The sequence below is a fragment of the Heterocephalus glaber genome, unplaced genomic scaffold (assembly GCF_053883595.1).
Source record: "Heterocephalus glaber isolate CG9 unplaced genomic scaffold, H.glaber_assembly_v1.0 deba00001532, whole genome shotgun sequence".
Taxonomy (NCBI): Eukaryota; Metazoa; Chordata; class Mammalia; order Rodentia; family Bathyergidae; genus Heterocephalus; species Heterocephalus glaber.
The window spans coordinates 14,369,251-14,397,179 of NW_028258330.1; the positions used below are offsets into that span (position 1 = coordinate 14,369,251).

Genomic DNA, 27,929 nt, shown 5'->3' on the forward strand with positions numbered 1-27,929 from the left:
TAGGCACACACCTGCACTTACACTTTTTCTCATGTCATTCTCCACTCTTCATGATCTTCCCTTGAGAGTAGGATGCGGCACAGATGTGGATCATCCCTGAGACTGCAGGAAGCTACCTTGGACTGTGGCTCTCTGCTCCTGACACGGAAGTGAGGACCAGTCCTCCCTTCCAAACCAGCCTTTGGTGATTCTCCCCTCTGGCCACTCATATAATTCTAGGTCTTGGTCCTTTAATTGGGTTTTGCTATAAGATACCATTTGCAGATATTTACCTTTTGTATGTGAATACTTTATTCACTCCCACAAAGGATGTCACTATTTTTTCATGCCTAGGACCTCCATAAAATAGGCACTTGCAAAATGATTGTGAAGGAAATCTTTTCACTTTCAAAACTATACTGACACCAACTTGATATCCAAGCCATGGTGTGTACTATTGGAAATACTTTTAGAAAATGTTAGGAGCTAAGGGTTTTTCCTTTAACAACAAATGTTCTAATAGGAAATCTCTTTTTTTTTCCAAATGTGGCTTTTGTATACAACTAATGAAAATGGCATTTCCCGAGAATCCCAAAGAATATGTTTCTAAAGGACATCTTGGTACTTAATATGGCAGATAAGTGCTTTGGGTTCCCCACATGCCTCACATCCAACCCTTCCCTGTGAAGTACCCCCCTTTCTTAGCTGTTGCCTGCTATTTTTATTAGTGTGTATTAGTTACACACAGTAGTGGGTTTGATTTGGCATATCTGTACATGCACATAATACAATTTATCATCTCTACCTCCATTAGCCACCTTCCCCTTCCCTGCTACTTCCCCCATTCCCTTCCTCCTCTCTAGTAGTCTCCCTTCTGTCGATTTTAAAAAAAGATCATCACTCTTAGTTTAATTCTGCTCAAAGAGCATTTACTATTTTCATTTAAACTTTCTCTACATAAGCTCCAGAGGACAGAATGATTAATATTGTAACTTTGTTAATAATATGCTGCTACTATCAAACTCATATCAAACTGGAAATGAAATTGTATATGGGTGTCAATAATTGATCTCTTTCCTACCCTACAAAGAGATGGTGTGGGGCTCATCTGTGGTTGTCTCTACCTCACACTACTTCTCTGAGAATAACTTCTTCTGCTTCCTGCTTCACTTAGTGGCTCCCATGAGAGCTGCTCTAGCTTTAACTCCAACCCTTGGCCAAGGTAACAGCTCCATGGGAGGTACCAGTCCAAGTCGGGTCAGTCCCATGCTGACTTCTGGCCACAGGTGATTTCTCTAAGCCTGTAAGCTTGGCTCATCAATATGACCCTAACAAGGCTTCTCCCCAGTTTTTCCTACATGTTAATAAAGAAATAAAACTTGTAAGGGGTTGGTGCCAGTGTTTACTGACAAGGGAAAGCCTGTCTGCTACTTTGAAAAAGAATATCACTCACATGCAGAGAAAAGCTATAGCAGAGAGAAATTATAAATGCACTTGGGAGCTATAGAAAGTTTGGGAGAGTGGCTTCTGAACTCCATCACTAGTCCCCCCTTTCGCCTGGTTTGAACAGTCATTATGTTCTTACATATCACACCTTCTGTATTTTTCTAGTATCTGTCTTCCTTACCTAAGTTAGTCCAACATAAATTTTTGTCTTGCAATCAAGAGACTCTACCAAAACCCCCAGAAATTAAAATGTCTCTACTTATCCCACATAAGGTGAAAGAACCTCTGAGTTTTGGTGTGATGTTTTCATTGCATGAGATGTGAAAATAGGACACAGAGGGCAATTTTTTCACACAGTAATTAAAGTGCTTTTCATTAACTAACCTAAGGGGAGTAACTTTTAGTTTTTTTATTAGAAGACGGGCTTTACTGGAAAAGCCGTTTGATCATGTTACTAGCCAGACTCAACAAAAGTAAACTCTTTTTTTTTTTTTTTGCCACCGGGGATCGAACTCAAGACCTTGCGCTTGCAAGGCAGGCAGCGGAACCACTGAGCTAAATCCCCAGCCCTCCAAAAGTAAACTCTTATAGATAGAAAAGACTCTAAGATTAATTTAGGATTTCTAGGAAATAATCCCAGAAGGTGTATGGTAAACTGAAGTTCCATAAACAATATTTAATTTTAGTTTGGGGTATAATTTTCTTTGCTCTCCCGAAGGAATAGACATATCTCAATTACTTTGCTTATTTACCACTGCTGACAAGTTTCCTAGATAAATGTTCCATAGCTTTTAAGAAGTCAAAAGAAAAGCCCCAAGGAAGATGATTTCATGTCAGTTCTTTTTTCCTTCTTTCTAATAAATTTTACTTTATCCCACCCCCCCACCCCCTTATGCCCTTTTCCTTCCTTATGAATAAGGTTTCTTTCCATTTTTTTTCCTTCTATTTTCACTTTTTTTCTCGTCCCTTCCTTGGGCAAGAAAATGGTTTCCATGGAAGAGAGTAATTCCCTTATGCTGAATCAAAAGGAGACAAGAATGTGTTGACAGAAACTGGTATATTCGAATTTTCTTCTAAGACAGAAATTTTGGAAAATGGATGAAAAGCCAAGTACAAAATATTTGTACTTAAGGCATCTTTCTTCCCCTTCTAAATTCTAGAGAAGACAACTCTTCTGTGGTGAGTGAAGGCATCCACTCTCAGTTTTCGCCATAAATTGTTTTTCTTTTACAAAGAATTTATTTACAAGGCATATGAACTAGGTAATGACCTCCAGGTCAAACACATTATTGACAATTTTGGGGGGGGGGCTGTTAAGGGGGACTGAACTCAGGGCTTTTGTGCTGAGCTACACCACCACCCCCCCTTGTTAAAATTTTTGTTTTATTTAATTATTTTATCATTATTTTGTGAGTCAAGGTTTTGCTACGTTACCCAGTCTGGAATTGAAATTGTGGTCTTTCTGCCTCACCCTCCCTGAGTGCTGAAGTTTCAGGCCCAAACTACCATGCCTAGCTCATGACTCACAATTTTAAGATGAGGTGGGTGTCTATACCAGGGTGTGTCCTACTCAAATTGAGAAATACTCATTCATCCACTCAGTGAGTATTTCCTGTGCAATTATGATATGCCACAGTGTCGCTGACCCAACTGTGAGCCAACATGGAGCTGATTTCCTCTATTAGCTCCTTCTCTTTCAGAAGAAGAAAGTCTGGGACTAAAAGGCATGTCAGACATTCTCAGAGATATTCTTTCCTACCTATGAGATTATTACTTTGCAACTTCCCATAGCTAAATAGAATTTATAGCTACTTATAGAACTTAACTGCCCCCCTCCCCTCCACCATGTCTCCAGAGCTGGATGGAACCCAGGACCTCATGCTAGGCCGGTTCTCTGCCACTGAGCTATATCCCAGCCTGAGCCTCAATATTTAAATCATCCTTAGAAATTTTTCTCCTTACCAGATAGAAAAAGAAATGAAAGTGAAAAAAGAAAAAAAAGAAAGAAATGAAAGTGAAAATTTAAGAATCTTATTCAATGTAAACAATTTCATCCAATGAACCCATCACATTTTACATTATTTTTTATTTTAAATTATGCCAAGCTACATGCCCACTTTCAGTTTTCTGGGAGATATAAACAGGTCATCATAGCACATTTCATCGAATGATATTTTTATATTCTTTAAAAGTCATTAACTCAAAATATTTAAATTTTTTTAAAAAATAAGAAGTGGTGTAACAGGAGCTGTAGGTTTGTGTTTTGTGAGTGTCTGAGTGGGTTGTGCATCTCAATTCTCTGGGCTTTAGTTTCCTCACCAGAAAAATATAGGGACTAAGTCATCTCTAAGTTTCCTGATAAATAATAAAATAATGGTTATGCATGTAGTTTTTAGAATTCAAAAATGGTATAAAATACTTTGAAAATAATAAAAATCAGACATGTATAGCCATGAAATATTCACTTTTATGATATAAGAAGTTTCACATAAAATGATTCCTATATAACTAGGCACAATGGCTCAGGTATGTAGTCCCAACCTCTAGAAAGGCTAAGCCAGGAGGATCACTTGATCAGCCTGATCAAAATAGTGACACCATATCTAAAATAAATAAGAAAAAAATTCATATTTACCTTTAAAATAAAAATTTACTATTCAAAGAAGTATCCCATTGAAATTATAAATGCTAATTTATTATAGAATTTTAAGTTATTGAAGAATAGCTGTAGAATCACAAGTGATACAATTATTAAAGAAAAATTCAAAATACTCAAACCACTGAAATTTTAGGATAAGCATTCATAATTCTAAGAGATGACAAGGCCAATTAATTTGGCGTAACTTAGGTAAATATTTATCACTCAGATGTAGGAAGGTGACAATAATGTTCAATTGGAGATTTTTAAATAATTAGCCAAAGGTCTCTAACTGAAGAAGACCAGATGTGTCTTGTTATTTGTAAGTAAATTGGGACAATAAATCATGGGCTTTCAACAGTCTATTTGGAAGGTAGGCTCAAAAGGCTGCCCAGGAAGAAAAATACCATGTCAACCACCTTTTTTTTCTTACTGCAAAATACCTCATTTCACCATCCCTCACTTGCTAGATGTAATGCAGTGTGGCTTGTTATTCCAGAGGGCACAAACAAAATGATTGGACTTGCAGATTCTATTTTGGAATTTTCCTTAAAGCAGATTGCCTTCTTTACCCTAAGTTTCTTTGACACAAAAAAGGTAATTCTTTGCTTTGCCTTTGGGTTAGGTTCTCTTTACTAACTTTTTTTTCCTTAATCCTTCCTATATAGTCAACAATTAGCATCATTAAAAATATATTAAGATAATAATTATTATGCACAGAAGATAAAGAAAAACAAAATGCTCTGAAATTGAAAAGTCTATCACTTCAAACTAAAATCCCTAATTGTTTGTTTTAATATCTCAGCGAGCTGGATCATCTATACATCTTACAATTTAAGGGAAGCTAGCATTAAATTCAGAAGGAGACTTTATAAGCATCCTTGTGCAAAATTTTTGACTTAGAAATAATATAGGGACTTAAAAATGTGAAATAATTTAGATAAAGTTACATAAATGAAAGTAGAAGTTATGTCTCCTCACTGTAAATCCTGTGCAAGTTTTCCTGTGATAAATATATGATGACTATATTTTAGATATTTGGTTAAAATTCCATGGATTATTTTATTGGATCTCATATCTAAACTGTGAAGGATGTGTGCAGACATTTTGCAACAATAGCTCTAATTCTCCAACTGCTCCTTGTATCTTCACTCTGCATTTTGCCTTGCCGAAGACGAGTCCATTTCCTTAGCCTTGTGACTCTGGGAAAGTTTTGTGACTTATGTTGACAAACTAAGAAGTTACAAAACCACTCCAGAGATGCTACACATTTCCACTTGTTCTCAGTTGGAATCCTTTCCAACTCCTCTTTGAACAAGCCCAGGCAGCTAACCTGCAGTATAGTGAGACAGCGGATCAGTCATCTTCAATGACCATGCCAATAGCCAGCAAACATCCAGAACTAGAGCCCTTTGGCAAAGGGCACCAGAAACACAGATATGGGGCTGCCTGAGCCCAAGCAAGCCCAGAAGAACCATCCAGATGTGTCATGGCCAAATTGCTGACTCAAGGAATCAGGAGCTAAGTAAACAGCTGTTCTTTTAAGCCAGTAAATTTGGGGTTGTTTATTATGCAAAAAAAAAAACCCTGAACTAATAAAATGGGCATAGTATTAATAAGTATATCTGTCTTCTTATCCTGAGCTTTTAATTACTAGAAACTCCTGAGATGAGAAACCACAATTAAATCTGGGCCACACTGAATCCCTTCACTAGTATGTGCATAAATGAATGATTATATGAGCATTCTAAAAATAACAAATGAACCATTACAGCATCAACTCTCTGGATTAAAAAAACAAAATGAAACAAAACAAAACAAGGAGACAATCCAACCAAAAAATAGGGAATGGATGTGCACAGGCAGCTTGTATGAAAAAAAAAAAAAGAGTACAAATGGCTAATACACATATGAAAATATGCATATCCTTGCTTATAAGTAAAACAATGTAATTTAAGATGAATACAATTTCCAACCATTTTCTTTGTCAGAAAAATTTTTTTAGAAAGGTAAAATTCCACAGAAGCAAGGGTATGGATATTAGATACTGTTAGTAGTGGTGCACATTGGCATAAACTTTTTAGTGAGAAATTTGTCAGCAATTCTAGAACAATGTTCTCCACAGCATTCTTGTAATAACATCCACAACAAAAAGACTGAAAACAAGTCAAAATTCCATCAGAAGAATGATAATGCCAGTACAACATACAGGAATCTATGGGACACAATGAAAGCAGTTCTACATGGGAAATTCATAGCAGTGAATGCCCATATTAAGAAAAAAGAGAAAACTCAGATAAATAACCTAATGCAGAACCTCAAGCTCCTAGAAAAAGAAGATCATAACAAATCCAAAGCTCGTACAATAGAGGAAATTATAAAGATCAGAGCAGAAATCAATGCAATGGAGACTAAGAGAACAATACAAAAAAATCATTGAATCAAAAAGTTGGTTTTTCAAAAGAATAAATAAAATTGATAAACCTTTAGCCACCCTTATCAAAAAAAGGAAAGAAAAGGTGCAAATACATCCAATTAAGAATGAAAAAGGTGAAGTCACAACAGATCCAACAGAAATCCAGAGGATCATCAATACCTACTTTGAGAACTTGTACTCTAATAAAATGGAAAACACAGAAGAAATGGGCAGATTCCTAGATACATACGAATTGCCAAAGTTAAATGAAGAAGATATACAAATTCTAAACACCCCAATTACAATGAGTGAAATTGAAAATGTAATAAAATATTTACCAACAAAGAAAAGCCCAGGTCCTGATGGGTTCACTGCTGAATTCTACAAGACATTTAAAGAAGAACTATTGCCATTACTCTTTAAACTCATCAATGAAATTGAAAGGGAAGCAAGGCTTCCAAATTCATTCCTGGAAGCAAGTGTTACTTTGATTCCAAAACCAGGAAAAGACCCAACCCAAAAAGAGAACTACAGGCAAATCTCCCTAATGAACATAGATGCAAAAATCCTCAACAAGATACTGGCAAACAGAATACAGAGGGTCATCAAGAAGATCATACATCCTGACCAAGTCAGATTTATTCCAGGGATGCAAGGATGGTTCAACATGCATAAATCAAAAAATGTAATACACCATATTAACAGAGTCAAGGACAAAAAACATATGGTTATCTCAATAGATGCAGAAAAAGCATTCAACAAAATCCAACACCCATTCATGATAAAAACCCTACAGAGAATTGGAATAGAAGGTCTTTATCTTAACCTGATTAAGGCTATCTATGAAAAACCAACAGCCAACATCATACTAAATGGTCAAAAACTGAAAACTTTAATGCTAAAATCAGGAACAAGACAAGGATGTACATTATCACCACTCCTGTTCAATATTGTTCTGGAAACATTAGCCACAGCAATTAGAAAAGAGAAAGAAATAAAAGGAATAAAGACAGGAAAGGAAGAAGTTAAACTGTCATTATTTGCTGACAATGTGATACTTTACATAGAAGACCCAAAAACCTCCACCAAAGACTTCTAGACTTAATTGACAGATTCAGTAGAGTAGCTGGATACATAGTCAACACTCAAAAAACAATAGCCTTCTTGTACACAAATAACAGACTCACTAAGAGAGAAATTAGGGAAACAATTCCTTTTATAATAGCATCCAAAAAAATGAAATATCTAGGAATCAATCTAACAAAGGAAGCAAAAGACCTCTACACTGAAAACTACAGCACTCTGAAAAAAGAGATCGAAGAGGATACAAGAAAATGGAAAGACATCTCTTGTTCCTGGGTAGGAAGAACCAATATAGTGAAAATGGCCATACTTCCAAAACTACTATATAGATTCAATGCAATGCTGATTGAAATTCCAACAATATACTTCACAGAACTAGAGAAAACAATCCAAAAGTTCATTTGGAACCAGAAGAGACCTAGAATAACAAAAACAATTCTAAGCTACAGAGACATGGCTGGGGGTATCACAATCCCCAACTTGAAACTATACTACAAAGCTACTGTGATAAAAACAGCACGGTACTGGCAAAAGAACAGACCTGAGGATCAGTGGAATAGATTAAAAGATGCAGAAGCAACTCCAGACATACTCAGCCACCTTGTCTTTGACAAAGGAGCCAACCACCATCATTGGAAGAAAGATAGCCTACTTAGTAAATGGTGTTGGGAAAACTGGATTTCAACCTCCCAAAGATTAAAACTAGACCCATACCTATCAACATGCACTAAACTAAGATCAAAGTGGATTAAAGATCTAAATATTAAAACAGAAACACTAAACTTGCTGGAAGATAAGTTAGGTAGAACTCTTGAAGACATTGGCATAGGAAAAGACTTCATGAACAAAACCTCAGTAGCACAGTAACTAGCACAAAGAATCAACAACTGGGATATCACCTTATTAAAAAGCTTCTGCACTGCAAAAGAAACCACCAACAGAGCTAAAAGACAACATACAATGTGGGAAAAAATTTTTAGCAGCTGTACCTCAGACAAAGGACTACTAACTAGAATATATAAAGACCTGAAAAATCCAGACCCCCCCAAATTCAAAGACCCAGTTCATAAATGGGCTTCTGAAATGAACAGACATTTCTCAGAACAAGAAGTAAAAGCAGTAAATTAATATATGAAAAAATGTTCAACAACACTGGCCATTCAAGAGATGAAGATGAAAACAACACTAAGATTCCACCTCACCCCAGAAAGAATGGCTGCTATCAAGAAATCAACCAATAACAAATGCTGGCAGGGGTGTGGGGAGAAAGGAACCCTTCTCCATTGTTGGTGGGAGTGCAGACTGGTGCAACCACTGTGGAAATCAGTGTGGAGATGCCTCAAAGAACTAGGTCTAGAAGTTCCATTTGACCCAGGTATTCCCCTGCTGGTTATCTTCCCAAAAGAATTAAAAGAATCTTACCACAGCGATATATGTGCACCCATGTTTATAGAAGCACAGTTTGTAACAGCTAAAGCTTGGAAGCAGCCTAAGTGCCCATCAACTGGAAACTGGATAAAAAAGATGTGGTTTTTTAATAAAATGGAGTACTACTCAGCCGTAAAGAATGAGAAACTAGAGACATTTATAGCTAAATGGATGCATATCGAGGCCATACTCTGAAGTGAAATAAATAGGACACACATGTGTAAATACCAAATAGTTTCTCTAGTGTGAGAAACTGATAGTGTAAATAAGGGTTAAAATGATTAAAGTGAATAATTGATAACTTGAAATAGGAAAAAAGGTCCAAAAATGTAGGGATGAAGGTAGGGGAAGGGGAAAGGAAAGAAGGGAAAGGAAAAATTATGAGAAAAGAAAAAAATGGAAATGATGTGTATGTAAATAGGGAAGGGTGGGGAGGGTGAAAGGTGCACAGGTAATGGGGGAAAAATAAGAACCAAGATATATCATGTACAGGTACAAACACCCAATGATAAATGTAAAGGTATTGTATACCTACAATGTACCAATAAAAGAATGTAAGAAAAAACAATTCCATCAGCAGGGAACTGAATAAATATGTTAAGCTATATTCACACAATGAAATAATGTGCAGTCATTGATCAACACTAGAAAGCATAACATCGAAAATGGCCCATCACATAATGTTAAGTGAAAAGAGCAAGTGGAAAACAGTATGTAGATTTGGGTTTCTATGGATGTATGTGTATGTATACATATATACACAACATTGGCTCCATTAGAGTAATGATCTAGAAAATTGACAATAAGAACACATTCTGATAATTATTTGATTCCTTATTCTACTACTAAAATCTTTTACTTATTTTGTAATTTCTTGCTGGGTGAAAAAATGCAAAATCTTTGTGAAAACTAAATCATTCATTTCTTAAGAATAATGAACCTGCGTTAAAGTCAGAACACTGGAGGAGGACAGATAACACTGCCATAGCTGACGGTAGAGATACTTCCTGTGCTGCAGTCACTCCTGGCACATACGTCAGCTGGGTGACCATTATGGGCAGGAAATTCAAGTGTGTCCCCAGATAGCTGGAACAGCACAGGGTGCTAATACAGATCATCAAAAGGAAGATGATGAGTTCCCTCAAGCTGCAGCAGGGTGTCAACAACTATAAGATACATTTGTATTTTAAGCACAGACTTCCTAGCCAATGCATTAAATACCAAAAAAAGGCTTCCATTAAAAATATTATCTTGTTTTTCCTCCTTACAGTTCAATGAGGTGAGAATTATTTTTCTCTCCATTTGGCAGATAAGAATACTGAAGATCAGAGTGGTCACATGGCTGCTCCGTGGGGGAACAGTGTCCTAAAATGAGGACATTAGATGCTAAATGTCCGCTCATCACCTTCACTTCCTGATGCTCCAAATTCCACTCACAGGGGATCAGTATTCACCGGGAGGTTTTGGTGTAAAACACAACTTTCAATACCCTGGAACTGGCAGGGAATTGGGAAATTAGATTGATGGGTACTAATGTTGTTTGGGGATCCTTAACTGACTGCTGGTGGGACAGACAGGAGGATGTGTAAGAATACTATGAGCCATTAAAGTCAAGAGGATGAAAGTGAGAAAGGGATGGATGAGACTACATGGAAAGGCCCCCCAGGGTAGCTCAGTGGCACACTACTTGGCTAGTATGTGTGAAGTCTCAGCGTTGTCAAATAACAACAAAAGGGGCCAGGGATTTAGCTCAGTGGCACCACATCTGCCTGGCAATATCAAGGTCCTGAGTTCAATCCCTACTACTGAAAAAAATCAACAACAAACAACAACAACAACAAATATGTAGGAAACTTAAAATACAAGAAATAGGAGAAATGATAAAAAGTAAAGCAAGTCTCTGAAGAAAATAAGTATATGGTGGCTGAATGAAAATGAAATCTCTTCGTGAAGCCACTAAAAAAAGGACAAGGAGGAGGAAGACGAAGAGGAGAAGGAGGAAGAGGAGGGAGAGAAAGAAGACGACAAAATGGTGGGCCCAGCTACTTTGTGATTGAGCAAATCAACCAACATTTTAATATCCCTTATCACTTGGTTGTAGGTGTTTGGTTTTAAATGTAAAAGCATGGTCAGCAATATTCAGATGGGGCCCCTAAGTTTTTATAACACCAAAGTCATTTTTAAAATTAAAATTCAATCCCAATTGCATCCACAAAACACAGAGTTCAATCTATGGTACTTGGTGAAAGCCAGATTAATAAATTGGAATGGATCCTCCAACCCTGCAGTTCTTCCCTCGAGTAGGGGTCTTTAACAGGTTTATAAACCATAATGCTATTCATGGAGAGATTTCAGTGGGTGAAGAACTTAAGTTTGGTGAGGTAGCTTCTGTTTTTACTTTCACCTCTAACTGAGGTCACCATTTGCTTCTATTGTAAACATGGACAGGAACCACAGGAGTAATACCCACAGGAACTCTGACTTTGCCATCAAAGATGTCATCCATCCAGCTCTGTGATCAAGCTGTGAAGAGCACACTGTATTTCTTATTTCAACCAAAAGGAATTCTAGGTTTGCTCTAAAATGCATTTTGAACAAAGGCAAGGATTGTTAGTGTCTAAAGTTGCTTCTTCAATCTGAACATGTAGCAAAATCTCCTGGGACTTCTATTAAAATGCAAATTGTGATTTATTAGGTCTGGGATGGAGCCTGAGAGTCACTTGTCCAAAAAACTCCAAGGTGATTCTGGAACTACACTTTAAGTAGCCAGAATGTAGAGTTATTCGCATGTAGAGCTACAAGGATGCAGACCCTTATTTTGAAAGGTACAGGGTCTTTAAAGCTAAAATCTATGGAGACTGGTGTGCTTTACATCTCCTATGAGAGTATGAATAATTACTTTAAAACATTCTTTTGGTGTATATTAACTGTTATGGAAATTTGTTGGCAAATTGTCCTCAATCTTTGCTTTCACATCAATTTGCTGAAACATTTATTATTTCCGTTTTTAGGACTCTGCTACACACATCCCCTGAGTCTTACTCATTTCTGTCTTCAGTTTATTTGAATGTTCTGCCAATATTAAGTTTTCAATAAATGAAAAGGAGTTTGCTGATGCCATAGTTTCCTTCGTGATTCTTGAAGACTGGATGGTAGCATTTGAGATGCATAAACTGTAACCAAGGCATGTTAGTACTTAATCCTTAAATCAGTTTTGGGAGATGAAATATCTTCTTAATTTTCCTCATCACCCAAATCCTCCTTTATACCTGGAGCCTACTTCCTTTTAAATTACATTTCCATTCATCTCATCTAGCTTGTAGTTCTTGTTCATCATTTAGAACTTCCACCAAAGATAGAACTGATACATCTGGGTACCTTTCAGTCTAAATATTCCTGGGTAGGACAATATACAGTTATCACAATATCTGGTTGATAGGAAGCTATGACATATATAGCAGCAAAACACATGTAGCATAAATTGTGGATGCCTCTAATGGCCAGGAAATAAACTCAGTGTGGTTCCAGACTCAAAGTGTTTTGGTTTAACCTTCAAAACAAAGGCTCATATAAGTGTGTTTTGAAGCCCAAGTTATCTGAAACTGAAGTCCACAATCACAGCATTTGGAAAGGGTTGCTTACATTTTAACCAAAAAGGCTAAACTGGTGTGGACATGTTTTTGGTTTTGTGGAAATTCTTGTAAACTTTTATAGTGTACACACATATTCCTTCTTAAGCAGAAATCAGTGGAAGGACATATTATGGAGTAGCTATCTCCAGGAAGATTTCTACCATCTCTTCTGCTTCTCAGGTGAGATTTTCCTACCTATAAGACTTATATGATGGAGTCTTTCCCAGACTCCAATCAACCTTCTTCCCTGAGGAGCTCCATGTGGTGCCTCTTGCCCATGTATTGTTCCTAGGATATTGAGATTTTGAAGCTTTCTCTTGTGATTTCTGCAGCTCATGTTCATTCTTCCCCAAGAGGCCTTCTGTTTGTCTTGGCTTTGTTTTCATCTATACTTTGAATTTTTGTTTCAGCTATTTACTGTGAGTGTTGGTTGTCCCTCTTATTCTGCCATATCTCTTCTGAGCTGTCTTTCCTCAGGGAATGGAGTCTTGCCCAGAGCTGGGGTCCTGGGTAAACTCCAGATGATGATGGCTGGGTTGTCTAGCTAAGTCTAAGTACCATTCTTCCTGTTAAATTGACTTGAGTTGCCTGCTGAGAAAGCCCAAGACTTCCTAATCTCTCGCGCTACCATTGGCTTCAACTGAGCTTCAGAATTATCACTTCCTAAGAGAGCTGTCCTCACCATAGACTGGGCAGAACAGTTCCAGTGTGGTCCTTATGACAGTTACTTCAGATCATATTATCCTCTGTTGTCAATCCTCCAACAGTTCCCACCAGAGCTTGAGGGCAACACAGAGGACATGCAGAGGCCTACTAACATCACGAGATCGCTCTCCCATCACCAAAGTCCTAAATCTTTGACCTAATGCATAATAGTCCTCCTCATAGAGAGCCACCCAGTGGTTCTTCCAATTCTCAAGGCCATTCCCAGATTAGACTCTTTGCATGTCAATTCTTTTGCTTAGAAAAATATTTTTAACAGTCTGCATATTTTTTCCAACTTACTTTGTTTACAGTCTCTAGTCCTCCCTTGAGAATATAAATTTCCTAAGTATTAGGAGGGTTGTCATTTTTACCTGGTTATTAAGTAGGGGCTCTAGAGTCAGAAGATCAAGGTTCAAATCCCAAAAGCACCAAGTTCTGGAGCCATGGAAAATTCCTACATTTCTCTATAAGTTTTTTTGTTTTTTTTTTGCATGCAAACTGGGCTGACAATAGTAACAAATACCAATAGGTGTGAGGACTAAATAGAATAATTCCTGTAAACATCTAAGCACAGGACATGAACCTGTGTGAGTGTTCAATACGTGACTGCTAGTATTGTTACTATTACATTCTGGAGTACGAGGCACGGGTTACTGGAGAGTCAGGTAGCAGTGGCTGTGTGTACTCAAAGGCTATTTTATTGATAAATTCACTTAATCTATCTGCCAATTAAATATTGTGTCCTTATTGTTATGTCAAGGTGCCAAAAATAACAGAGAGAATGTCACAATTCAGGAGAGAACATTTTGGAGTGCAAAACTGATTGCTAATGGAGAGAACAGCAATGGGATTTGTTTCACAGGAAGCCTCAGGATGATAACATTCCTAGTGGTCCTTTAGATATTGACTTCTTTAAACATAGGAGACTGGGCTGCATAGCTTTATTGTTTTAGTTCTTGCAAAGCCCAGTGATTCAGAAAAAGTGAAAGTTTCCTTGCAGCATGTTTGTAACCACTTACCAGTCCAATTATTTAAATACAGGATGACCAAAATTACATATTTTTGTTTTGTTAATTTTTATAAGACAATATAACAAGAAATATAAAAATGACAATTTAATCAAACATATTTAATAATGTTTCTGTGTCTGGTATATTTTAAAACATCCAACACATAATGTAATGTTACAATCTGGATGGTAGTATGTACTCTGTTTCCAAAATCTTTTTGGATTATTACCTTTCTTTGAACAGCACATACTGTCATGTTGGCCTTTTCTTTTTTTCTGTGGGTGGTACAATTTCAGTAAAATGTCTACCCACTAAACGTAATGGTGAAGATGTTGATGACATCCCGGTTGGCATTTCACTATCCTGTGTTTTTTCAATTATTTGGTCTATTAGACCTTAATTTTAAATGACTTTTTGAACCCCCTTGTTTTAAATAAATAACAAACATGTTCCATATTATTTGCTCCAGGAAGGCAATAAATAATATTATATTTATAATAATAATATTTTTCCTTAATTTTTGATTACAGATGTTAGATGTTGGTCCACTCTGTTAACACCACTCATAACATTATTATAATCATTGACCACTACTGGAATACTTTTAGTTCCATTTCTTCTTTCAAGTTCTATCATTTCTGTATTATGAATAGTTGACAATAAGGAGATGTTTCTTTTGTCTTTCCATTTCATAACACAGACTTTCCCTCTCTGATATGCTAACATTTCTCCCTTTTTCAGTTTTGTCTTTTTCAGATCTTTAGGCACTTCTTCCTATTCAGTCTCAGTGTCCCAAATGTGTCTGTTTTGTATTGTAAAAGAAAATCACAGAGTTGTAGAAATGTAAAAATTATATTTAATGTACTTCTGATAAGAGTTTTTATAGATTATAGCACAAAATTATAGGTTATTTTTTCACAAATAAAATAAAAATGAATTAGTAAAAGACAATAACCAGAACTTATTATTAGATTTCACTAGAAACAAACATTTAAGGTGAATACAACATGCTAAATAAAAGAGTATGGCAAAAATAGTTGATATAAAACAAATAAACAGACTAAACAGACATATGAGTGTGTCTCCTGCAAATAAGAATTGACTGATTCAGGATAGTCAGTATGTAAACCAATGTGCTGCTCGAGTGATGCTTGGGATAATTTTAATAAAGAAGTTTTATTTCTTTGTGCAATTCCAAACATCCCCAAACTACTACAACTCCAAAATATGTTAGTGAAAATGGAAACAGTGAAACATAGCCTCATTGAGGAAAGAGAGAAAAGCTCAGAAAAAAAAAAACAAACTAGGGTAATGGAGTTTATAAAATATTAGTGTGGTATACAGCAAGTGGCCTCTGCAATATCCCAAGTTGGTGCCCTGCTGTTGTTTGCTTTGAGTTACCCAAGAACATGAAATACATTCTCCAGAAAAGAGGGTTGCAGCTGCACAAACATAAATCATGTGTCTTGGGCTTACCAGTTTAATATGTTCTCGCTTCTGGTATTTTTCACTATAATACTGCTCTTGCCGAAGATTTAGTAGCTGCTGCTGTTGTTTGTCCTTCAAGTCTATTAACTTTTGGGTCATTTCGGCATCCAGGGCAGCAAGGTCTTGCTCGATGGTTGATGAGCCATGGTCAGGGCTGCTGGGTTCCGATCTGCAAAGACACAAAGTTTGACTACAAAGCACATGGGTGGTAGCAAAGTACAGGGAAGGCTATTGACCACAGTTCCTCCTAGAGAAGGCATTGTGTTTGGAAATAAATATTTTGATGAGCCACTTGGGGTAGAGAGTGAGATCCCAAGGGCAAGTGTAGCAACAGAAGTTCTTTCATGAAATTGGCATTGCTCTGGGATGAGGCAGAAGCAGAAAGAAGAGCCAGAACCTGGGAGGCAGAAGCTTGATGATGGGTAAGAAGGATGGGATAATCTCACTTTGGGAAGAACAATGCTTAGTAAGGATTTTCTAAGGTTATCTTGTTATTTACTTAGAATGAGGTATGCATGTATCATGCCATTTCTAGTTCTATTTCCAGGGTCATGGAAAGTCCCTGGGGCTTACTAGGACACTGAGCCTAGGGACATGCAGGGGGCGCTGCAGTACACCTGCTCCAAGACAAAAATCCCTGGGACAAATTCTGTGCATTAAGAACAGGGCCATATCACTGTGTGCTGTGCCTGGACAGAAACTATCCAGTTTATGTGAAAAGCTCAGATGAGTCCATGATACTTTGAGTAAGAAAATGATCTAATGGATATGGCTCAATAGTCTGCATTATTTTCAGGATTTTGTTGTGAATTAAGGGAGATGAGAGACAGACGACAGATATAACTAAGACCTCAGTGGTTTTGCTTCCTCCCATGGATCTGAAGATATTAAATACTCAGAGACTTTTGTGTCTTTGGAGAGACAGGATTTTTTTAAAAAACACATGAACAATATCTCTACATCTTCCATAAAAATAGGATTGAAGGCACTATCCCTAATGTGGCTTGTATAAGGTCCAGGGAATAAATTATTTGGTAATTTAGTACCAGGAAAACATCTGTGTCTCTTGGAAGAACAAGCAAGTTTCCTTAAATCAAATAAGAATTATCTGACCCATATTTCTTTTTCTCAGAGGCTAAGAGGTTAATTCAACGTCCAAAGACTGAAATTTCTTTAAATGGTTGGTGCTGTCTAGTAGAAATGCAATATGAGCTACTTTTGTGATTTTTTTCCATGTATGTAATTTAATACTTTTAGCGGCCATCTTAAAAAGAAAAAGGAGTGAAATAAATTTTAATAACATTTTCTTTAACCAAGTATATCCAAACTAGTATCACTTCAACATGTAATTAAAACAAAGTCTGTAGGAACATAGGAGCTACTACGCTACAGAATTTTACTGTGTGTTTCATAGTTGCAGCACATTTCCATACTAAGGGTCCACATTTTTCATTGTTATCCTTGCTGGGGATGGAAGCTAGGGTTCCTCACATGAAGAGCAGGTACCCTACCATTGGGCAACACTCCCAGCCGAGATGAGCCACATTTCAAAGGTTCAAGAGCCACATGTGGCTACAAGCGCCTATATTAGAGCAATTAAAGGTAACTGGCCGAAAGCCCAGTTTGTGTGTATTTGTATGGATGCATGTGTTGTTTTATATTTTCATAGGATTTTTCCATATATGACTCTATGATGCTATTTTGATGCTCTAATTGGAACATATTGTAGGATATGTCATGTAAGCGTATAAATAAGTGAATAAAGAAATAAATATTAGGAGATGTTTTAGCTCAAGCTTTGCCTAAATGGCTCCATATTACAGGTAAAATATTAATGCTTTAGCTTTTGGTTTCCTCCTTGAAGAAGTGACAGATTTCACTGGACAGCTCTTAAGTCTGTTCCAGCTCTAAGGAAAATGATTTTGTTGCTTTTTAAAACTCAGGTATTGCCTTGTGATTGTGCTTTCAACTTAAGCCCTTGTTACTTCACATGTCATAATATGGGTCTAAAGCATGTTCCTTCCCTCTCTCTGCCACCTGGCACCAAAATAAGATGACTCAGTGAGGATGTCACAGGAAGGAGGTAGCACTGCCTTTTTCATACAGTTTCAGAGGGATTTATCAAATATTCAGTTAGAGAATAAGGCTGTATTTCTCTGCAGCAGTTATGATGAGTCAAGCTCTCCAGAGACTCTTTAATGAGAAAGCCAATGACAATATTTCCAAAACAGCTTTGAATAATTGCATAGTTAACTCTAAACATGATTTCCCAGAGCTGTGATGATCACTGGATTATCTTTGACTATATTTTGTCCATTTGTTAATCAACATATGAAAAATCAGGATATCGGATAAGAGTAATTTTTATACTGCAGCTACAGAAAATTAAGTAGAGAGATGATTTAAATTGACTTAACAGGCATTTCTCACCTTTTTTAAACACATAATTCATTAAAATACCAAATATACATTGAAATAGAAGTAAAGAATACTTTAAAAATTATCCTTCTAAACTATACATTTTTTTCATGCCATAAATAACATTTTACTTTTAAAATGGTGTGAGTTGACATTTATGAAGATTTTAGATCACAATGTTCTTAGAGCTCAGTAAATAAATTAAAAATTAATATTGATGTTTAGCTCAATAAACCCTGAGGAAGGACAAAAATAAAAAATTAAAGTAACTGCATATTATTTCCATTTTCCTACTTCTTAAACTTTCAAGAAAATATCTTACAAAAATTAACTGTGTTGATTAGAGAGTTTCATGTTGCAAAATATTCATTGTCAACAAGTTCATAGTATAAGCCCACAAAGGACAGTCACAAGAAATTCCAGCGATCTAAACCTAGAATAATCTTATAACATCTGGGATACTGATAAATAAATTCATTTGGGTCACTGTTATTTTGTGCATCTATTCATAGTGTAGAGAGGCAGTTATGAGATTCTAAGTCCCCTGTAGAATTATAGGGACCCTTTCCAGGAAGTAGGTCACATGTCTCCAGAGATTCAAGTTCCACACCTATTGTGTCATAGAACACAGCGGGCACACCATGTTGTGGCTCCACTGTTACTAGATCCTGTGTATAGCAAAAGCTCCTGGTTGGGGAACAGCTTTCCTGATCTTCAGTTCCTGCTTGTCCAGTGTGGGTGATGCCTGGACATAAGTGCACAGTGCTGTGTGGGGAGTACATGGAAGAGTACATGCATGTGCTCAGTCCACACTCTGGCATGAGTAGTGTCCCCTCAAGCTTCAGATCTTTCTCTGAACCTCAGCATACCACCTTATTTGGAAATAAGGCAGTTGCAGATGTAATAGATAGGATGAGGTCACTGGAGTAGGGTGGAGTCTCATCCAATGACTGGTGCCCTCAGAAGAGGAAATTTGAAGCAGTAAGCCTCCTCAGAGGGAGCTCCATGAGATAATGGAGGGAGAGGCTAGAGGATGGGTCTATGGGCCAAGGTATCTAGGGATTGCTGGGAACCACCAAGAGCTAGAAGAGACAAGGAAAGATTCTGCACCCAGACCTTTCAGAGCAGATGCCCTGCTGACACTTCGACTTCGGACTCCTTAGCTCTAAAACTGTGGGGCCGTACATTTCTACTGTAGTAAGGCATCTAGTTTGTGCCACGTAGTTCAGCACCCTTAGAATATGGATATAGCACATATGCCTGACACTTTCTTAACACTCAAAATACTGGGAACAGCCCCTCAATAGGGGCAAAAAAGGAATCTCAGTGGGGTCAGCGAGACCTTGTGTACACAGAGTTCAGGGATAAGCTAAAGTGAGCAACCTAATGTGGTAATCTGAGAGCAAGTGATATTCTGAAATCCACATGCAATCAGAAAACTGAAATTCTCATATTGTAGGTCTAGAGGTAGGGGATGCAGACTTCAAGAGGTTTACAACTGAGGAAGGGCCATTAACCTGGAGAATCCTCAGTGTCCTACTTCATCACCATGGGGCCTAAGCAAGGGCTACAGGCTTCTGTGGTACACTGGGGGATGAAGCTGGCAAAACAGGCAGGAACTGGAGCAAAGAAGGCTTTTGTGTCACCCTTCAATTTCTGGGATGTCCCTGAAGGATCCCAGACTGGGGCCCATCAGTGGGAAGTCTATGGACCAAGCTCCTGAGGGCTTGTCAGAAATTCAAATATTCAGGCCCCACCTTGGGTGGGGGCTTACATGCCAGAAGTGAGCAAGATCTCCCCATGAGTTCCCAGACTGGTCTCATCTAGATAATGTAGTGTCACCAACAGATTAGGCCTGGGGCGAGAGCATAAGTTTCATTCTCCACAAAGACACCCAGGAACTGCAGAGCTGTTCAAGCAGATCTCTCCTCCCTTCTATGTTTCAGATCCCATGCTCGAGGCTACTTTCAAAATCAAAAATCCTCCCTCTTCTCCCAATTTCTACTGCTAGCATCCTCATCATGGCTCAACTGGACTCATGATGAATTTCCCAGCTGATCAGCTCCAGCTGTGCCTCCTCCGTTCTCACCCTCACAGTGTTGCCATCAGATCAGCAACATCAGCATCCCTGCATCCCTGCAGCTGCTGCTCAGGCTCTGCCTAGGACCTGCTGGATCAGAACCTACAGCTAACAAAATCCCTGGTAACTCACACGTCCATTTAAGAAGCCCAGTTCAAGGTTCTACCTTCCACATAGCAACTAGAGTCATTTTCTGAGAATGTAACACTATACATTCCACTTAAACTTTTCTTTTCTTTGGTGGATTCTTGCACTTCCATAAGTTCCATAGTCACTTGTTCTTTTTTTTTTTTTTTTTGGTACCAGGGATCAAACTTAAGACCTTGTGCTTCTGAGGCAGGTGTGGGCACCACTAAGCCAAATCCCCAGCCCACTTAATCTTGTTCTAATGTGATAGTGATATGAGTCTCCTTCCTACTTCTGTGACTTCATCTTGTGGTTTACTCTTTCTTCACCCACTTTGCCAACTTCATTGTTCCTGGAACAAGGCCATTTTTCCCTGCCTCAGGGCTTTTGCACTTACTGTTCCCTCAGCCTGGCATAATTCCCCTTCATTCTTTATAGAGTTGAATATTGCATGCCAGATCAACACAATACAAGGATTCTCCCACTCCTAGTCATTCTCTCTCACAGTATCCTCCTTAGTTTTTTCTTTGATATCTTTGCCTCAATCTAGAATGATGCTATATATTTATTTAGCCTCCCCACATTACCATCTTAGCTATTTGAGGGTGAAATTGCGTAGGTTCTGCTCATTGCTATTACCCGGGGGAGAACAGTAGGCATTCTACAAATATCAGTTGTATGTGTGGAAGATGCCTCTCCCCATCAAGGTCTGGGAACTTGGTGCTGCAGGATCCCAGACACAAACACAGGAGTCACCTTGCATGGCTCTATAGATTTCAGATAGGGAGGCAAAGGAGAATTGCTTCTCATTTACCTAAGACAAGCTGCCGCTTCAGCTGGGCTCTGGGGACATGAGCAATTTTCTAGACCAGCCAGATTGGCGCTATAATCTGGAAAGTCAGCCACCTGGTATCAGGGCTCTGGACTAGCACTCAGGGGGTATTTCCTGTGTGTCTGCTCTCAGAATTTGGTCACTCAAGTAAATTCAGAAGACCAGCACAATGAGCTGAATGACTCAAGAGTCACAGAGCATGGAGAGCTAGGTGGCTTTCTTTCTTGTGGTGGTGTAGACCAGCAACACAGTATTAAACACCCACAATCCATGGACATGATGCTCTTCCTTCATACTATAAAACAAACATTCATTTAACTCACTTTTTCTTGCTGTCTTTTTTGGCAGTCTTTTCCAAGGCTGCCCTCCTTCTCAAGTAATCATTCTGAATTTCATTGTATTTCGTTGTGTGTTCTTTGATCAGGTCAGTGGTTTTCTTGTGGTGTCTCTTAACCAGGTCTTTCATTTCTTTGTAATGCTTCTTTTGAAGTTTCACAAATGATTTCTGTTGCTTCAGCTCTTCTATAGTCTGCGCCTCCACTTCTGCAACAAATGAGCATAAGCACTAAGGAAGAGGAAGGACAGATGATTCTGAGGGAAGGAGGAGCAGCAATTGTTCAGGGAGCCACACCTATGAGACATAGCCAACTAAAGCTTCAGGGCAGAGCTCTGGTGTCATGTATATCTGGGTTCCCACCTGGTTCTACCACTTGTTAACTTCATGACTGTGGGGCAGGAGTATCTCAGCTGGAGCCTGGCTTCTGCCTGGTGCCAGGTTAGTCTCCATGTGAGGCAGAAAGGTCAGCTTCTTGTGAATTTGGGACAATCATCAGGGAGAGATATACCTTCCTGGAAAGAGGACCTTTTTTTCAGCTGAGAGTAATTGTGCAGAGAATGGGAAGCTGTGAGCTGCTGGCAGAGCACCCACAGCATCAGCTGTAAGAATGATAACCTGCTACTTTGTAGGGCTGTGATGATGATGAAGTGAGAGAATTCATGGGAAGTGTTTAACAGTTTCTGACATTGTGGTTGTTGTAATTCAGAGCAGCCTCCACAGCACTATCTCTAAGGGGCACCTTTCATGGTACAGAGATCACAGGCTTGTACATTTATCTCAAACTGGTGTGGTAGGCAGTAAAGTGTCTGGAGGGAAGATCCTTTAATCTGATTTGCACAAAAGCACCAGTAGAGTTAGTGGAAGCATATGTGACTACATTGAATTGTATCTAATAATTAAAAATGTTTAATGTGACAGAGCCTGTCTTTACACCAGGCTGAATTTCCCTGTCATATTTCATCAATGGTAGAATATCCATTTTAAAATATGTTCACATTTCTGAAATCAAGATGCATCCTATGGCCACTATGGTATCACACATTCTCTGTTTTTTTCTTTCTCAGCAATACAGGAATAGTGCTGTGTCTTTCAACTGATGGTGCCTTAATTTCAGGATTATCATTTAATTGGACCTAGATTAAGTCAGAGTTCACATAATTCCATCCTTTGGTCTGAACTTTCTGCTACTGACAGTAATAAAATGTTCCCATAAATATTCAGAACTGTCAAGAGATTCAAAAATAATATATGTGGGGCCGGGAATTTAGCTCAATGGTTCCATCATCTACCTCGCAACTGCAAGGTCCTGAGTTTGATCCCCAGACCAAAACACAAACAAAAACAGAAATAATATATGCCATGAATAACAACAGACCTGAATAGAAAATGAGATGTCTAGTGGATAAACATTAAAATCAGAAAAATAATTTATAATTTTTAATGCTAAGGTTTTTAAGCAACTGAAATACAATTCCTTCTCTTATAATATGTCTATTCCCTTGACATTCAATTTTGTTTCTTTTTGAGAAAGAAGTCACAGAGAAAACCAAGTGTATTACTTCGTGGTTGCGCTCAGGCCCAAACTGACTCAGTATGGTTCCATAAAAAGTTAATACATTAAGAATTTACAATCTGGGAGCCTTCTGGGCTGGTGAACCACCCCCCCCCCAGTGATGAGGACCAGAGCTGCCCCCAGTGCAGAGGAGGAGCCTTCTGGGCCACTGTACCACCGCCCCCAGCGCTGATGAACAGAGCTTCCCCCAGTACCTAGGAGGTGAGTGTTTCAGGCTGCCATATGACTGCCCCCCATCCCAAGGACCAGAGCTGCCCCCAGTGCCCAGGAGGTGAGCCACGGATGTCAGCAGCACACTCTCCCCTTTGAAATGAGAAGACACATAAACAAGTCTCAAAACCAGAATTCCAGATCACTTAAGCAACCCCAAGGGGAAACAAGATGGAACAATCTGCTACTCAAACACCTAGACTCCCTGAATTGGCAACAAAAGAGGATCTGGAAAAAATGAAATCAGAAATAATTTCTCAAATGACAGCAGATATTGTGCCCATAGTGCAGGACATGATTGATAAATCTAGAGAGGACACAGATAAAAAAATAGAGGAGCTGAGGAACATGATGGAGTTCCAACACAGGAAACAAATGGAATCCATAAAACAGATGTGAACAGATTTCCAAGACATTAAAAACTCCATTGAAAGTTTACACAGCAGAATTAGTCAATGTGAGGACAGAATTTCAGATATAGAAGATAACGTTGCAATTAGTGACCAGGAAAACAAAAATTTCTTTAAAATAGTAAGGGACCATGAGAAATCAATCCAGCAGCTGCTAGATGATGCAAAGAAGAATAACATAAGACTGATCAGAGTCGATGAAGAAACAGGAGAGAGTGCAGATGACGTAAAAAAATATGTTCACCAAAGTGAGGGCAGAAAACTTCCCAAGCAGGGGAAAAGAACTTGACATACAGACAAGTGAGGCACATAGGACTCCAACTAGCCTTGATGAAAAAAAAAATTTACACATAGGCATATAATAGTTCAAATTCCAGAAACCCAACAGAAGAACAAAATTCTACAAGCAGTGAGAGAAAAGAAACAAATCACATACAAAGGAAAGCCCATCAGAATCACAGCAGACTTCTCAACACAAACCCCCAAGGCAAGAAGAGCTTGGAGTTACATATTTCAAGCCTTAAAGGAAAACAGCCTCCAACCCAGAATGATGTACCCTGAAAAACTATCTTTCAAAATTGATGGAGAAGTAAGATACTTTCATGACAAAGAGCACCTTAAGAACTTCATGAATACCAAACCAGCATTCCAAAAAATTTTAGACAATGTCCTAGGAAAAGACAACAAGGATCACAACCCCAGGAAGCCCAGCAGAATGAATCCACTGGGCATGACAAGAAATTAAATGCAAGAGGGGAGAATCCAACAAAAAGTAAGAGCTATGTCAATGATAAGTCAATATGCATCTGTTATAACCATCAATGTTGATGGTCTCAATTCAACAATGAAAAGAAATAGACTGGCAGAATGGGTCAAGAAGCATGATCCAACAATATGTTGCATACAAGAAACACACAATTCAAAAAGGAACTCATGGACAGAAAGTTAAAGGGTGGAAAACAATACTCCATGTGACAGGAACCCCCCAAAAACCAGAATTAGACATCTTCTTTGCAGATCAAGTGGATTTCAAACCAAAACTGATTAAGAGAGACAAAGAAGGACACTACATCTTTTAAAGGGAACATCAAAGAGGAAGAGATGACAATCATAAATGTATATGCACCAAACACTAGTGAGCCCAACTATATAAAACAGATACTAACAGACATGAAAAATCAAATAAGCACTAATACAATAGTAGTGGGGCACCTCGATACCCGATAGTCACAAATAGATAGGTCAACTAGACAAAAAATAAACAACGAAATATTAGAACTCAATCAAACTCCGGAACAAATGAACTTAACAGATGTGTACGGTTTTCCACCCCACAAAATCAGAATACACATTCTTTTCAGCTGCACATGGGTAGTTTCCAAAAATAGACCACATAATTGCTCATAGAACATGTTTAAACAAGTGTAAAGGAATCAAAGTTACCTCCTTGAATATTATCAGACCATAGTGTAATGAAATTGGAGATCAACAGCAAAAGAAACCACAAGAATTTCATAAACACATGGAAATTGAACAATACAATTCTGAATAACCAATGGGTCACAGCAGAAATTAAAGAAATCAGTTTCTACAATTAAATGACAATGATGATACAACATATTGGAATCTATGGGACACAATGAAATTCTTCTGAGGGAAATCATAGCAGTGAATATTCATTAGGAAAACAGAGCGAGCCCAATTGAACAACCTGATTCTGAACCTCAAGCTTCTAGAAAAAGAAGAGCAGGACAAATCCAAAGCTCATATAAGGGACGAAATTATAAAGGTCAGAGCAGAAAACAATGCAATGGAGACTAAGAGAACAATACAAAAAAAATCAATGAAGCCAAGAGTTGGTTCTTAGAAAGAATTAACAAAATTAACAAACCCTTAGACAACCTTATCAAAAAAAGAAAACTACAGGCACAAATCCATGCAATTAGGAATGAGAAGTGTGAAAATACAATGGACCAAGCAGAAATCCTGAGGATCATAATACCTACTTTGAGAACCTAAACTCCAATAAGATTGAAAACACAGAAGAAATGGACAGATTTCTAGACACATATGAATTACCAAAGATGAACGAAGAAGACCTACAAAGTCTAAACAACCAAATATCAATCAATGAAATTAAAAATGTAATTGAAATCTTGCCAACTAAGAAAAACCCAGATCCTGATGGCTTCACTGCCAAATTCTACAAGACATTTAGAGAGGAACTACTGCCACTACTGTTTAAACTCTTCAATGAAATTCATTCCCAGAAGCAAGCATCACCTTGATCCCCAAAACAGAGAAAAACCCAACCGAAAAAGAGCTATAGGCCAATCTCACTAATGAACATAGATGCAAAAATCCTTAATAAGATATTGGCAAATAGAATGCAGAAGATCATTAAGAAGATCATATATGCTGACCAAGTGGGATTCAGCCCTGGGATGTAGGGATGGTTCAACATACGCAATCAATCAATGTAACACACTATATCAATAGAGCCAAGGACAAAAATCATATGATCATCTCAATAGATGCAGAAAAAGCATTGGACAAAATCCCACATGCATTTATGATAAAAACTCTACAGAAAATTGGAATACATGGTCTCCACCTCAATCTGACAAAAGCCATCTATGAAAAACCAACAGCCAATATCAAACTAAATGGTCAAAAACTGAAATCTGTCACAGTAAAATCAGGAATAAGACAAGGATGTCCACTATCGCCACTCCTGGTCAATATAGTTTTGGAAACATTAGCCATGGCAGTTAGACAAGAGAAAGAAATAAAAGGAATAAAGAGAGGAAATGAAGAAGTCAAATTGTCATTATTTGCAGATGACATGATACTGTATATAGAAGACCCTAAGAACTCCACCAAAAGTCTTCTAGACTTAATAACCAAATTCAGTCAAGTAGCTGGTTACAAGGTCAACACACAAAAATCAATAGCTTTCTTCTACCCAAACATCAGACTCATTGAGAGAGAAATAGGGCAAATAATTCCTTTCACAATAGAATCCAAAAAACTGAAATATCTAGGAATCAACCTAACAAAAGAAATCAAAGGCCTCTTCTCTGAAAACTATAGGACTCTGAAAAGAGAGATTGAACATGATGTCAGAAAATGGACAGACATCCCCTGCTCCTGGGAAGGAAGGATCAACATAGTGAAAATGGCCATACTTCCAAAACTGCTATATAGATTCAATGCAATCCCAATTGAAATTCCAGCAGCATACTTCATGGACCTTAAGAAAACAATCCAAAAATTCATGTGGAACAAGAAGTGACCTGGAATAGCAAAAGCAATTCTAGGTAACAGAGACAATGGCAGAGGGTATCACAACCCCCAACTTGAAATTATCCTACATAGTTACTGTGATAAAAACAGCAGGGTACTGGAAAAGAAAAAGACCTGAGGACCAGTCAAACAGATTAGAAGATGCAGAAACAACTCCAGACACACTCAGCTATCTCATCTTCGATAAAGGAGCCAAACACCCTCACTGGAGGAAAGATAGCCTCTTTAATAAATGGTGCTGGAAAAATTGGATTTCAACTTGCCAAAGATTAAAACCAGACCTATATCTCTTGCCATGCACTAAACTAAAATCAAAATGGATTAAAGATCTAAATATTAAAATAGAAATGCTGAACTGGCTGGAACAGAGGTTAGGCAGAACTCTTGAAGATATTGGTGTAGGAAAATATTTTATGAACAAAACCTCAGTTGCCTGTGAACTAGCACAAACAATCAACAAGTGGGATCTTTTCTTATTAAAAAGCTTCTGCACAGCAAGAGAAACCACCAGCAGTGTGTAGAGACAACCCACAATGTGGAAAAAAATCTTCACCAGCTCTTCCCCAGACAAAGGTCTACTATCTACAAACTATAAAGAACTTAAAAAAATCAGACCTTCCAAATTTAAAGACCCAATCCGAAAATGGGCATGTGAAATGAGCAGACATTTCTCAGACAAAGAAGTAGAAATAGCAAATAAATACATGAAAAAATGTTCAACATCACTGGTCATTTGAGAGATGCAAATGAAAACAACACTGAGATTCCACCTCACTCCAGAAAGAATGGCTGCTATCATGAAATCAACCAAG

At 37.9% G+C, this 27,929-nt stretch overlaps 1 protein-coding gene across 7 annotated transcripts in view; it reads right to left on the reverse strand.

The window, feature by feature from the left end:
• The window catches only part of Plcb1 (phospholipase C beta 1), a 794,669-nt gene that overhangs the window by 99,120 nt on the left and 667,620 nt on the right, over window positions 1–27,929 (reverse strand). For all 7 annotated transcript variants that reach the window (XM_004840810.3, XM_004840812.4, XM_004840809.3 and 4 more), the window contains 2 exons: window positions 21,605–21,824; window positions 15,814–15,994 (listed from right to left, as the gene is read on the reverse strand). In XM_004840810.3, coding sequence (XP_004840867.1) covers window positions 15,814–15,994; window positions 21,605–21,824 — 401 coding nt within the window. The remainder of the gene's footprint in view (window positions 1–15,813; window positions 15,995–21,604; window positions 21,825–27,929) is intronic.